This window comes from Anastrepha obliqua, chromosome 4 (genome assembly GCF_027943255.1).
Source record: "Anastrepha obliqua isolate idAnaObli1 chromosome 4, idAnaObli1_1.0, whole genome shotgun sequence".
Lineage (NCBI taxonomy): Eukaryota > Metazoa > Arthropoda > Insecta > Diptera > Tephritidae > Anastrepha > Anastrepha obliqua.
In genome coordinates, this window is record NC_072895.1 from 47681522 (window position 1) to 47697533 (window position 16012).

Sequence of the window (16012 nt, forward strand, 5' to 3'; positions counted from 1 at the left end):
GTTGTGCGATTGAAATGCTCTAAAATAGCTTGGTACGGGCTCTGTTTCTGAATTAAAAAGTTTTCAGCGGTAGGTAAAGCAGGAAAAAGTTTCACTGCTCAGGCCTGTTCATAAGACGTCAAGCAAGCGTCCACACTTGTGAATACATAGAAGGAGTAGACTCGCAGCGTTCGGCGATTTCATAATTACATTCACCCAATAAATCTGAACGACAAAAATTAACTTTTTTTGTTATCCAGGAAAATGTCATATGCACGTGAAACCATGGAGTTTTTGATTTTCTCCTCAGTTTAATCTTTTAAGGGACAACAATTTTGACATTAATACGAATATAAGACGAAAAAGGATATGTCAAGCTATTAAAAAAAATTATTTACCTTCCGCCAGAACAAATATAGCTTTTTTATAGTACTCGTATCTATTGCGTATACCTTATTTCATAGGAAGAAAGTTCTATATTTTTTTTACTTTTTTATAAAACAGCAAGAAGGCCGGTGTTGAAAAGTTAACACATATTTTCTTAATAGCTGGATGTATCCTCTTTCGTTTGTTATCCTTATTAATATCATAACGTGAGTATAAGTGTTTAAAACCATTTTTTTTTTTTAATTTAGACTTTTGAAACTTTAAAGCCCTTTAAAAGATTGAACTGACAATTTTAATATGAAATTTTTCTTGGATAACTTTTCAAGTATTTTCTGACAGCTTACTCAAAAGCATAGTTTTTGTTTACTTTGCAACACTACGTACTTGCTTATCCATTGTTTCGCCGAACACGCTTAGTTCGCTAATGCTCAGGGTCTGTGATGCTGCTTTGGATGCAATTCGCAAACCTAACCCAATCGACAAGTTAGCGAACTAATATAAAAAAATAAACACGTTTTTAATGAATTTGATTATTTTTAGCACCCCATTTTTTTATATGTAATATTTGAAAAATCATATTTGCAAAGATAAAAAAAAATAAAAACAGTAGACTTTTGATTATTTCAGTTTCCTCCATGGCATATAGGTATGTGTACGGCAAGCAATATGTAAATGCAAATCTGTAGCATTACTTAATGCAAGTGTTAAATGAATAATTGCGAGCCGCCGTTTCTCTGCCACACACTACAAAATACACTCATACACCCACACACAGAAGCGACTACAAAATACTTCATTGACATAAAAATCGTTATCGGTTCATTTATTCACTTTTACGATTACACCATAAATACGGGAGCACACAGGCATACACATTATGAGTATGTTTGCATGTACGTATGTATATTTGCACATTGCAGTTATGCGCTACAGAATGACTTGTGTTGGCTATGTCTTTGAATTTGAACTCGAAAAATATGGTTGAAGAGTGGTGACTGAAAGTGAAATAAAAATATGAAGTGAGAGTCAACATTTTAATTAAGAATCTGATTTTTTTTTATAAAAATTCATTTATATCTCGTAAATTTACCGTAAAAATTCACTTATATCCGGTAAATTTGAGCATATACCGAATTTTTGTAACACCAGCTCAATTTGAAGAAATGAGTTTCATTGGAGGTCAAAAGGGTTTTTAACAAACATCTGATTACAGCTTTTACAATCATATTAGATTAAAATTTTTATAAAAAAATCTTTAATATATAATGGAATTTGCAAGATTTTCCTGGTGGCTGTGGCTATACGCAAAGCGCGATATTATTCAACTTGCATTTGAGGCTGACTAAATTTGCATGCCTATCTACAGATGTACTCAATACGAATTCATGCAAGGCGATGACAGCAGCAGAAACTCATTTGGTTTCTTGCGATTTGATGGTTGTAATGTCAAAGTGATTTGTTTGTTTGTTTATATTGTGATTGAAATTTTGACATTTAAACGATCAAATTACAAAAACCAATGCGTGCAAGTTCTGTTTTTATACTTGTATAGCTAACAAATTTAGGAAAATGTCTGAGATTTCATTAAGAACTCAATAGGAAATACATTTGATGTAATTCATGAACACACTATTTACGAAAACTTTTAGATACAATTTTGATCTAGTAAATGTACTGATTTCAGATTCTTGGCATGGAAAATCATGCATACAAGGGTTTCTATAAGTATTTATATTTTTGGCCATGGGCACTTCCAGTGCTGTCAGGTGCATTCTGGCGTATCAATTGGAAAGTTTGACATATTTTACTAGCGTATTCAAAGCGTTTTCATGTGGAAGGCAAGTGTAGCTTACAGTGGCTTTAATTAATCATCTCGGCAAAAAAATTAAATTAAACCGTGGACATTTTCGTGCGTTTATTTTTTACAATTTTAGATATATAAATACCAAACATCGTACAAACAAAAGGACCAAATGTTAAGAAAAAGTATTTTCTATGGGGTTTTCCAATTAAGGAAGATCGAAATGGGGTAAAAGAAAGCTGTATTTGTGGTGTAAACGAAATTCTTTTTTATTTGTTGCTTTACTTGACATTCGTTGTCTGCCAGCTTCAATACGTTTCTATTTGAGCCCTATGTACTGGTCGCCTATTAGTAATCAGTGCCAAACCTCGAGTCTATTTCTGTCTTAAAAACTGAAACTAAAAGCCATACAGATGCAGCATAAAACCATAGGGGGCTCTTTTTTATAACGACGATCTAAAAATCTTTAACATAAATTTATGGAGCACTCAGAATCAGCTAAGCAACAGTTAGATCTCAATAATGTTATAGTACTGAGTTTTATGAATAGAGTTCATTCAAATATAATAAAATGCTCCCATGCCCCATTTTCAAAATCTGGGTCAGTAATTTCAACCTCTTATTTCATTAATAACTTGCGTCTTAGCACTTTAAAAGAACTTTGAGATATGAGTGTTATATTTCACTCGAAATTTTTGTTTCACTCTGTCATTTGCACTACACCATTTCCGTGTCTTATTCGTGTGCCTTATTAGTGTGTGACTGCCAATCGATAGTGTACGGGCCTGAGGATTCGGCGTGGGTGTTTCATCCACATGATAGAAAAAGTTTAGATCGTATAAGAGTTGTACAAGGTGGCGCAAAATTAATCATCAGATTTGATTTTGAATAACTTTTTCACTATTTAAATGTAAAAAAAAAATCGTTTTCAGTTTAGCTCACAAGTGTCAAATACCCTTGGCGAACGACTCACGACATTTGGAAAAATAAAAAATCTTTTGATAGGGTGACTAATTTTGTGCCAACTTTTACAACTCTTGTATGGTGTAAATCGGAATGTACAGAATTTATATGAATACCATACCACGTTTGGCATACATCTTTTAATTTGCCTGAATGCATTCAAAATATTACTACATTTTTTCTCAAGTTCTTCGTAAAAAGCAAGGTGTTTCTTAATCTTAGCTAAGTAGAAGAACTACCTATCCTCTCACTCTCTTTGGGTCACGATATTTCGAGATGTGCTTCTTCTTGAGTCCAATTATTTTCATGTTTCCCAAAGAAGCCTTCGAAGCAATGATATGTTCTTCATGGAGTGAGTTATAACTTTTTATGCATCCTACGCTCCCGCACATAGAACATTGAAGGAATTTAATGAGCTTTCAAAATCCTTGGATTTACACAATACTTAGCCATAAGAAACTCCATATTTCTATGGAGCCTGTATGGAGAGATATTAGGACTTCTCTCGTTAAATTAATAAAGAAATAAGTAAAATAATATAAAATTTGCATAATTACATCGATACGGCATATCTTTCAAGAATGTTTACCAGTTTATTACTTTCATTTTGAGTATCTTTAACTCATCCACAAAGAATTTTCAATAAAACACCTAAATTTATTTGCATGGAATTTCCAAAATATTTCATTTTTATGCGTAGTGCTAAAAATATTCGCAATTGGTGTTTATACTAAGTCGCATGCCAGCAAATAAAATAGAAATTCCGAAAATAAATACATAAAATTAGATATAAACAGAAAATCGCTGAAAGAAGTGCGGAAAGTTTCGGTATTCGGTTGTGCTAATCAAATTATATTTATTCGAATTTTCGAATTATTTGTGTTGCATCTAAAGCTCCAGGTTTCTTTGTAGTAGTTTCAACTGAAAATTTTCCTATGCAATTTTTCCAAATTCATTAGCAAATATTTGCATGTGCTTATGTGCATACATAAATATGCACACATATGTGTAGTGTGTGTTTAAAATAGCTTGGCGAGTAAATGATTTTGCACTTTTTTCATAGAATCAATAATCTCTAGCAGTTTTGACTTAAATTATTCGAAAGTATTTATTAAAATTTTTTTAAGATGTTGCATCTACCACTAAATCAGAATAATTGATGAGTTGTGCAATAAGCAAAATTGTGCATTCATATATGTATGTTTAATAAGATGTAAAAAGTACTGAAATAAGACAAATTTGCAAATGTTTCCTGATCAGTTTTTTGGTTGCCAATAAAATATGTGGCCGTTTTCAAAGTTGTGTCCAATGGTGACCAAAAAAATTGTTCCTGTTATTCCGAAATATTTAGGGAATTGCAATAAATCAACTATTTTATGGAATAAGAGCTGAAGAAATTGAGTTTTTAGACTTTGACCAATCAACAACTAGTGGAAAAAAAATTAAAAAAATTGGTGTAAAAATTTATGATTCATAATTACAAATTTTTCAAAATTTACATAAGATCTGGCGAAAGAAAAATGTGGCAGATTACCAAACTATTTAAAATATTTTTTAATCTATGAAGAACCTCACTTATTCAAAACTTGAAGTCTTTCTTTAAATAAGGCGAGTTTTGAAGAAGCCTTTTCAGATTTCCAACAAAAGATGAGTAACGACTAACGATTTGTGTTCAAAAATGATGAAGGTCCCTGAAATCTCCTCGACTATAAAGTGGTAATTTCAAAGTCACGTCAAGTTGTAAATTGGCAAGCTGAGAAGTGCAGGAGTAAAAGATCTGAGAGGCGACTTGGGAAACTTTGGGAAATAAAGCCAGCTCAATTCTCAGTATTCCTAAGTTGAAAAGAAGGCAATAGTCACTACTATAATCAAGTGGCTTAATCTGGACCACTTCAGAATTTGGCGTACATTTGATCCACCCTCGACGAAGGAAGAGCACGAAAAGCAATCCGCATATGGCCTGCAAAATAATTGCAGCGGGACAGTGAGTAACGGGTTGACGGGTGGTGATCAACTGATCCACTTCCGTAAAAAAATTTGGTCGGTTAAACACAATTGCGATTTTCAGTTGACATTTTGTAGAGAAATCATTTCGTTTGCTTTATTTGTGAAGCAACTCGTTGAAGCTTCTAGTTACAAAATACAAATTCTTTCTAAATTTTTGGTATTTTGCAAGTATTTTTGTACAAATCGAATATTATTTGCCTCTTATTTACCTGCTGTTACTTGTGAACAACCATAAAGTCATAAAGTGATAAGTAAAGCAAACCTGAGTCTTTTACCCGTCGGAGAAAATGGAAATGAACGTTTGCCGCCATAAAAATAACCGACAACACGAAATCCGTCCCCGCCGCAATTCTGTGCAATTTCATGCTAATAAATTTTTTCTCATTTTATCAGCAGCTACCTGTTAACTCGTTACCCGCTGTCCGGTGCAATTCTGTTTAAGGGGTATTATAAAAATATTAATACGCTACTGCACTGTCGGACACATGACCGGTGGTTTCAGAGCGCCGTGGAACGATTTCTAGTTATAAAAGCTGTATAGATGAAAAAGTGACAGAATCAATTTCAGGCTTCCTGTTTAATTACACCACACTTTGAAGAATTCACTCCAGATTCTGAGGAATCATTTGATCGATGTAATCGACAGTTTAGGTACAGTCTTTTCGGAAAGGTTGACTGAATCCATTGGCAAGTTTCGGAAGCTTCGATCTTTCATAATGACTCTTTGAGATTTCCGAAGAACCTCTTCAAGTCGTCTAATCTAACTTAGAGCAACAATTACTTAACTATTGGTGCTGCTTGATTTGCGAAAAAGCTGAAAGATAATAATGACGGATAATATTTTTAATAGTTTCACATTTTAAAAATTTTTCTGAGTATTATTATTATTAAAATTTCCAAGATCATATAACTACAAGTAAACGGTGGCACAAAAATAGTCATCCAATCGGGAGATTTATAATTTTTGCAAATGGCGTCGTACGTCAATCATATTTAACAATTATGAGCTTAAAAGCTGCAGTAAACAAACACACAAATTGAACTCGTAAGTGTCAAAATCAAGACTTCCTTCCCTCAAAATCATTTTCATTTATTTAGTAGAAAGCAAAGTTTAAGTAAAGTACAACGATAGTCAAAAATAAAATTGAATAATTAATTTTGTGTCACCTTGTACTTATTTAATTATTTTAATTTATTTGCCTGTATTTTAAAATGCGTTTAAAAACTTAGAGAAAATGTTCATAGTTACATATTGTATTAGTGCATATGTATAGGTGTATTAAATATCAATCTCTTTAGAAACATGGTTTTTAATGTAAAAAAAAATATTGTTTTTACACAATTACTTACATTTATTGAGAACTTCATTGATATTCAGTTCAAGTATGTACAATGCCTTTTGCTGTTTATAGGAAAAGTGGTTCTTGTTGGTTTTTGATTTTTTGTTTGTTTTTGTTTGAAGCAAATTTATTTTGCTTTCAGAGCTCGTTTAAGTACGTACAAGCCCTTTTCTTTTATGCACTGTTTTCACTGTTATATAATATATCTTATTTTCTTTTTGGTTAGCAGAATTTAGATTTAAATTCTTTTTTACTGCTTACTTCTTTTGTATTTTATCTTCTTCTGTTTATTTGCTTTCGGGCAAATATTGATATTTTAAAAAATTTTATTGTATTTATTAAGTAACTTTTGCCACAAATCAGTTCATCAATATTTGTTTAATTTAGCAACTCAGAAGCCGGTTGCTGGTTATTATTGTTGTTTATGTTGTTGCTGCGACGAATACTGCTCAATCTGCATCAATAAGAAATTAAGCCAATTTATTTAAATTTAGCGACATTTTTTCACTTGAAATATGCATTTTTTGCGATTTATGTTTGTAGAGTGATTTATTTGTACGACGCGCCATAACTGGTGCTGTGTCTTTATAAAAAATAAAATATATAGGAAAATATATATGAATGAAAACTTCTGTAAGTTGCTTCGGCGATTGCTACTTCGCCGCTTGTTTCGGCTTATTTTTTATTTTTATTTTTGTTTTTATGTACTAACACAATAATTTTACAAGTTCATGAATAGAGTTAGTCATATTTAGTTAGTCATTTGATTTTCAAAAAATAGATTTTATAAAATATTTATTTAAATGTTTAACCCTTACGGACTTTTCTAAATTGTCCGAATATTAAAACAAAAATACAATGTTTTTTATTAAAAATACTAACAAAGGCATTCAAGTTCACTTTTAAATGACAAAATTAATATTTATTGTAGAAATTTTGATTTACTTTTGTAAGTGCGTGTGTTTGTTGTTTTGCACTTAGCTGTGTAAAACTGTGTTTTTAACTACTATATGTGTACGTCTACTTTTGTGTCTACGGGTCCTATACGTCTACTTATTGGTATGAATATGAATACAAAAATAGGAATATGAGTATGGATTTTAGTATGGATATGAGTGTGAGTACGAATATGAATTTAAATATCAATGTGAATAGGAATATGGATATAAGTATGAATATGAGTATGAATATGAATATGAATATGAATAAGAATATGAATATGAATATTAATATGAATGTGGATATGAATATGAATAAGAATATGAATATGAATATGAATATGAGAATAAATATGAGTCTTAATATGAGTGTGAATATGAGTATGAATATGAGTATGAATATGAATATGAATATGAATATGAATATGAATATGAATATGAATATGAATATGAATATGAATATGAGTATGAATATGAATATGAATATGAATATGAATATGAATATGAATATGAATATGAATATGAATATGAATATGAATATGAATATGAATATGAATATGAATATGAATATGAATATGAATATGGATATGAATATGACTTTGAATTTAAATATGAGTATGAATGTAATTATGAATATGAGTCTGAATATGAGAATAAATATGAGTGTGAATATGAATATGAGTATAAATGTGAATATGAATATAAATATGAATATGAAGATGAATATAAATATGAATTCGAATTTGAATATGAATATGAATATGAATGTGAATATTAATATGAATATGAGTCTGAATATTAATATGAATATGAAAATAAATATGAGCCTTAATATGAGTGTGAATATGAGTATGAATATGAGTATGAATATGAATATGAATATGAGTATAAATATGAATTTGACTTGAATATCGATATGAATAGCAATATGAGTAGGAATATGAATATAAATATTGTCAGTGACTAGAATATTAATAAAGCAGCATCATTTAATCTTACAGGATTTGACTTCTGTTAAGACGGTGTAAAAAGTTGACGGGTTCTGCCAATAAATATGCCTATTTCTTATATGCCAGAAATGATACATTTTATATTATATATATGACTAGAAACATGAATATGTAAAAGTGCAAATCTTGGAAAATCTAGCTTGAAATTTTATTGCTCTATAAAAATTATGAGGTTTGGTTTCCGATATAAACAATTATCTGTTTCCCTGTGCTCATAGCATTCCTGGTTTTTGTATGTCATACAACAGCCAAAGGTCAATCAAGTTAACGAATTAACTCAGAATTGGAAAATTTGCACATTCATGCTTTTGGCATAAAGCGCACAATTTATGACCGAAATGGACCAAACCTTAAGGCTTTAGGCTTTAATGCAGGTAAATCTCAAGGCACGAAACCCATACCCACGAATTTGTTTTGCTCAGCTTTTATCTCAGCAAGTCATATGCATTTCGAAAGTGATTTTTTCAAACGTATTTATTGTAAAGATAATTATAATTAAAAAGTAGTTTATTATACAAAAAAGTAGCAGTTAAATTTATTTGATTAAAAATACTTTTGTCAGCAGTTCTGTTTTTTTCTCGCTTTGAATGTTTTTTTCTTTTGCACTTGAAATTTTCCACCCTCAGTCGGTATTTGGGCTGCAATTTTCACGCATTTCCCCATATTTGTTTTTTCGCCATAGCGCATTTTAGAATTCGCCAACATTTAAAATGTCGGAAATATTTGCTTTGTGCAAAATATTATTTCCTGTCGAATTTGAACAAGTAAACAGCTGCATGTACGAGCATACAAATGTACGTAAGTGTATGAGACGATGGGCAATTGAATATGCGAAATAACTGAGAAGCTATACGCGGAGTTAGAAAAAAACGAAGCTCCCGATACGCTTTTATTTAGATAATTAAAAAATATATTATACATTAAAAAGCATTTCTAAAAAATGCTTATTTTTGTGGTCACAAGCAATAACTGCCTAATTTAATAATTAAAAGTAGCACTTTATATGTATAATAGTGCAAATGCTTTTTTACTTTTTTTTTAATAATTGTTAGGTTGGGAATAACTTACTTGTTCATATAGTTTTATTACTAAAATACGGCATCAATTCTTTCTTAAGTCGAATTAAGCGAGTATTGCTTACGATCACTAAACTATTCACTTTTCCCAATTGCCTTATCATTTTTGCTAAGTAAAGGGTGGTTAAATTTCAAGGGCCGATGTTGAATGTGAACCATACTTAAGCGTCAACGACACGGTTGGACTTCTTTCTTTGGGGTTATTTGAAAGAAAATGTGTACGTCAATAAGCCAGCAACAATTCAAGAGCTAAATGATGAGATAATTCGGCACATTAACGGCATAGCACCTCAATTATGCCTCAGCGTCATCGAAAATTTGGACCATCGGATGGAGGTGTGCCGCCGAGGCCGCGGTGGCCGTTTGGTCGATATTTTATTTTATACCTAATTGAGCCATACCAGTATTATCATAATAAAGAGAAATGACAATAATTTCGTAAGAAAATTGTATTTTATTCAAAATCAACACCGGCCCTTGAAACTTAACCACCCTTTATAAATTATATTTAAATTGTATATATGTTTAGGTGTGTATTTCACTGCAATTGCTATTTCAAAAATATTGCTTTATTTTCTAGTCTCTTTACTCTTTCGTAGTTTTTCAAATTAGAATTGTTAGCCAAATTTATTTTTATTTTAATCCAAACAAAATTTTTATATTATGAATGAGCAAACGTCGATGACCCCAAAAAGCCCAAGAAATGCTAAATGCAAGTAGCAATATCTAAATGCATTTCCTTTTTAAAATTTCTTTTAATAAATACAAGTTTTGAGAGCTATAATGGCGCAGATTTCGTTACTGAAAAAAATATCAATGACCTGCCAGTCGTTTGCTGTGAAAGCTGTTTGGTCAAAGCTAAATATTCGATGTGATTGACCTGTATCGTAATAATTTTAGAATGTTTTGAAAATGTTTCAAGCTACGTGTCCGCTTACATTTGATGAATATTTAAAAATGAAAATAGTGTTAATGAAATCAATTTTTAGATGCAAAGAGGAAGTGAATCATGGAACTTTGCATTTTTGCTCTGAGTAATTGTATAATTTGTAGCTAATATAATAACAAGTTCTTTTTTTTTCGAAGGTATCTTCTTTGTTCATTTAAAAGTAACAGTTTCAAAACCATGTTGAAAATGATTTAACTGAATTAGTACTTAAAACAAAGTGAGTAATGTTAAAATGCTAATTAAGATAACGAAATAAGTAGTGAAGAGAGTGAAGATGTTTTGTTAATGTATTGTAGTAGAAAGAGTTTAATTCACAGGGAAATCAGTTAGTAAAAGTGCAGATCCGAAAAAAAGAAGGAGGAAAGAGAAAAATGTGGGAGGGTAAGTTTTAATTCACAGGGAAATTAGCACGTAAAAGTACAAATCAGAAAATAAGGAGGAGATATGTGAGAGATGAATACTCTACTCTTCCGTGGATACTGTAAATAAACTTTTGTACTTGTGCTCGATTCATTAAGTCACTTTAGGATTTTTTCTTGTCTATTTGTCTGACTTCTGAGAGCGACTATAGATCGATGTTATTTTGTTGAAGAAATGGTAAGGATCTTTGGAATTGTAAAAACCTTTGATAGGCGAAGTAGTAGATAATTTATTAGTAACCGATATACGAGCTCTAATCGCGTCATGTTTGCCCGCAAAAGGTTTGCTGAGTGCACAAACGAGCAACAACAATATAACAAAGATACATAATGAGACACCAATCTCCCTTCTTGATTTAAGGCACCTAGATAGGTAACCTAGATATTATATAAATTTGTGTACGAGCACATGTTGGCTACTAAATGTCCTAATTGGAAGTGTGCCTAAAGCTATTAGGACATCTATTACCACAAACATTTTTGCTGTTATTCCCTCAACAGTAGCAACAAAACTAACATAATTATGTACATATTAAATGCATGTTAATAGCAATTTACTTTCAATTCATTGTCAGTCTTGTCACTTTATGTTATCAGCACCGTCACCGCCGCCAGCATTAATGAAGCGTGATGGACAAATAATGAGCCAGAAATGTCGGTTGCACCTAAGGTCATGAACATACACTAACAATGCGTGCATACGCACACCTTCGTACACATGTAAACATAGAGAATGGCATGTCTTTAGATGTCAGATTCTGTTATCAACTCCCGCACAGCAACAGGTAAACGTGTGGTGTACTATGGTCACACTGGTTAGCAACAATGGGAGAGTATAATAATGCAACAAATAAAACAAGCAAAGAAGAAGAAGCCAGACACAATATTTTATAATAGTAATTGGCAGGAAAAAATACCAGTAAAAATATGATCTAAGTTCGGGAAAAAGCGAACTTAGTTTTAGTAAAAATGTCCTTCATATAGACACCTCATAGCAAAGATTAGCATTTTAACTGAATTTCTCTGAAGTATTTAGTTATAGAATATTGAGCAAATATACGAGGTAAATGTGACTGTTGAAAGGATATTGCTTAACCCAATACTGGGCCTAGACTCAGTTACTCAATAACTCCATGAATAAGTGACTGATTTTTGGGACTGACTTCAGTGGTAACTCAATGACTTTTTTGGAAGCGCTAGGCCGAAGAGTGACCGAGATACCTTACGAATATTACTACAGTCTGTGAAACCGGCGGCTTGTTTGCTGTTTATAAAAACTAGCTTTACCGCGTGATAAGGAGCTTAATGAATCTTTTGAATCCTTGGAAATTTAGTGATTAGAGTTGATGAGATAGATTGCTGCTTCCAAATGCAGCAAACACAGTACGTTACGTGTCTTTTGAGATCGATAGATCGGCCAATTGGGAATTTTTCTTTTGGTGCTTTTTTTTTGTTTTTTTATATCGGTCGTGGAACGTTGTTGCATGTGAAGATTGAAATTTGGGCAAAATGCACAGAAATTATTAATCCCATTACTGAAATGGAGTGAGTTCATTGAGATTGATTTTAAAATGTTGTTTCCTCGTGCGACTGTGATTTGAAATACCCCCCCAGCTCATGCTATTTTTAGCGCTTAAATTTATTTCTTTAGACCTTTTTTTTGGTATAGTATTCGGGATTTCGTAGGTTCCAATATCCGTGCATGAAACAGTAAAATTATAGAAAAAGTTGTTTCTAACCGCCCCTCGGCAGGCAATGTCAAGCCTCCGAGTGTATTTCTGCCATGAAAAATCTACTCATAAAAAACCATTTGCCATTCGGAGTCGGCGGTAGGTGAAACAACATTAAGGTGCTCGCCACAAATAGGAGGAGGAGCTCAGCCAATCACCTAACATAACGATAAGACATTTTCTTGTTAAGGGAATTGAGCTGTATAGTTTTATCGTTGGCTTTAGAGCCAACCACTACCCCCTAACCTAAGCCATCAACGATGAAAGACAATAATGAGGTATCATATTTAGTCTATTTTGAAAGGCTCAAAAATTGGATAAGTTTGGTGAAGTGTAGGGCTAAAAAGGAATTAAAGGTTTTAAGCAACAAAAGGTTAAGAAATAAAAGGTTTTTTGCCAAATGGATTGGTCCTTTATTAAAGTTTTAGATACTACTTGAACTCGTCACTAATAACACATATCACAGGCGAAAAAGTTGTTGACGATGATGAAAAAAGTCAGATCTCATATCAGTCAGAAAATCAGAAATATACAAATTTATTTTTTCCTTGAAAAAATCATCTGCCGTTCGAAAGTGGATTCTCATTTGTATGAAAAAATGTTAATATAAAAAAAGTCCGGCTCAAACTTGGGAGATTATGCTAATAATTTGATCAACTTGAGGATCGAGTTTTAAACTTGAAAATTTTTGATTTCAAGCTTCAATTTGGCGCAATAGAACGCAGCATCATTCGGTTTTTTACCTTCTTCTACAAATATGCTAAAACTCTTTGTGTTTAGAACGCCAACAAAAAAACTGACTTACGAATTCGCCGTGATAATAAAAAAAATTTAAATAAAAAGACTCGTCGATCATAGTTACCAACTGTAAGGCAAATTACTATTTCAGCTCTTCGCACCAAATCAACATATGCACTCGTATGCACAAAATCAAAATCAAAACCAGGTACCAAAATAAAAATCAATGGTTCCACTTGCATCTTGACATTGTTTTAACAACTACTGAAATATGGCTTAATAAAAGCCGCCGCCTATTGAAGTGCAGCAGTCACCAAAGAGCCGAAATTGTAAGCTTAATTTTAAATCTGACAGTCACTGACAGTTTAGGTATTTTTCCATTGCAGACTCACGCTGAATGGATGCCAATTCGAAATTAAAAATTTCTCACACAGTTTTTTGCATACATATTTACATATGTGTTTACATACATACAGGCTGTAGTTTCGACTGTGCCTAATTGCAATGAAAATGAAAATCTTTTAATAAAATAAAATACATTTCTTTACGATGCTTGCCATGAGCTCGCTGCCGCCTGGTTTGTGTCAAGGAACAAAACAGCAATAAAAACAAAAAAGGAAAAATTCAGCGACAGCGTTCATTCGCTCGGGTGTATGCTGGCTGACAGCAATAGTTGCTTGCTGCACGTGCGTAATTAACACTTACAATTTATACCTTTGGCGGAAAAATTGTTGCCCTTTGCTTGCCTGCTGACATTGGTGGGGCTGTCAGTGGATAACGTTGGCGGTTTACGATTGGTTGGCGGCGAAAATGTGATGAATGTAGGTGTTGCTCAAAATTTCTAAAGGCTAATATTTTGCGGATTTTTAGAATTTCAGTTAGTTTCTTTATATTTAGTTTTAATATATTTTTTTTAATTTCAAAAAATTATATGAGAAATTTTTTGCTGCCGTGATATTTATTATTGTGTTAATTATACACAGTTTCACGCACACTTTTCATGCAAACTCACACACACACATATACATGCGCACTTCATATAAATTAAAAAAGTGTAGCTTGCATGTTTGCCTTTTTCAGAAACATTCCTTTTTAGTTTCTTAACGTAAGTCAATTAAATTTTTTGGTTTTTAATTGCTTGCTTTATCTTTGGGTTTTTTGTTTTCAAATAAAAATTTCAAATGACTCTCAACTAAAGCACAAACTTTTTTGCACTCTTTATACATTTTTGTTTTATTTTTATAAATTTTTTTATTTTATTTTGCAAATGTTGTTTCTGCTATTGTTATATTTATTGGTAAAATGCCTGTTTGCATTTGAGCACCTCAAAACCGCAAAACGCCGTCGCCACAACATGCGCACAGATCCGTGGATCGTTGATCGCTTAAAAACGATTTAAAACCCAAAAAAAAAAGACAAATTGTATCGCTGCTCAAACGCGCACAAATTTTTTCAACAGGATTAATAAAATAATTAATAAAAGCAATAATTTTATTTTCTTTATTTTTCATTTCCTTCTTATTGAACTTAAAATTTTTAACAAAAAATGTTTTTTGTTTAAAATTTTCGTTTCTCAATTAAACTGTCATTGCGTCGTGAAATTGCATTAGCTTGCAATTGATCTTTTTGCTTTTGCTTACATTTTGCATTTATTTACTTTTTTCCATGCATTCATTCATTCATTTATTTATTTATTTTCTCTCGTGTACTGCACACCGACACTTTTCGTTTTATATTAACTTCTTTTTTTTTTGTATTATTTTTCTTTTCAAACTGCGTTTGGTTATCTAAGAAACAAGAAACTTGTTGCTGTATTGTAGTGTATATCTCTCGCAAGTCGAATGAATTTGAGCTGATGTTAACTTGTTGCTTCTTATTTAAGGACTAAAGCAAATGCGACGTCAGACATTGTATTTTAAATGACTGCCGCCAAACCGCTACCATGCAAGCAAGCAAGCTGCCAAGCAGTAAAGCAGTCAAGAAGTGGGGAACAAGCGAAGGCGGTGGTGTACAGCAGCAGAAGTAGCACCAGTACCAGCACCAGCACCACCAGTAGTGGCAAGAGGCTGCCAGCCAGTCTGAGCACACATATACTTTGAGAATTATGTGCCCACATACAAGTAAATAAAGATTTGTACTCACCAGCGTTTGCGCGGCATTTCATACAATCTACTCGCGCAACTTGCTCGCAGAAATATCTACATACTGTCTGTCAGAGATACACATCAGTTTTAGTATTTGCCGTATGTAATTTGCTCAATTCGTTTAACAGCAACCATAGAGTGGCAACAATTACATTTGTACTCATATTTGCACAAACTTATCAATTGTATCCATTTTTATAGAGGAATTCCTCTCTTTGGTAGCCACAAGGTGAGCACATATCTCTTGCATTGCTTGCATAGCGCGCATAGATACTCACATGTATACATGTCTATATGCGTGTGTGAGTTGATAAATAAAAATCCCAATAAGAAATTCATTTGAAAATTATTAAAAAAATATTTTCCTAATTTGATTTAATATTTGGAAGTAAAATATTATACATACATAACAATAAACTACGTGGCAGTAATCACATATGAATAAACACAACCATTGGTTTTACAGTAGGCAGCAGAGAGAACAGTAGCTAACAGTAATGTTAAAATAACGCCAGAGCACCCACAACCTTT

At 32.2% G+C, this 16012-nt stretch overlaps 1 protein-coding gene across 4 annotated transcripts in view; it reads right to left on the reverse strand.

Annotated features, from left to right (window-relative positions):
* LOC129243934 (ion transport peptide) overlaps positions 1–15269 on the reverse strand; it is an 88562-nt gene extending 73293 nt beyond the window's left edge. Inside the window, exons 1-2 of one of the 4 annotated variants that reach the window (XR_008582358.1) lie at positions 14995–15229; positions 6488–6931 (exon numbers count right to left, since the gene is read on the reverse strand). Coding sequence is in view for 2 of the 4 variants with exons in the window: in XM_054881413.1 (XP_054737388.1) it covers positions 6488–6505 (18 nt within the window). In the remaining 2 variants the exon portion in view is untranslated. Of the gene's footprint in view, positions 1–6487; positions 6932–14977 lie in introns of all 4 variants that reach the window. The other 3 variants (XR_008582357.1, XM_054881413.1, XM_054881412.1) reach the window with 3 other exon arrangements.
* Positions 15270–16012: the final 743 nt, after the last annotated feature.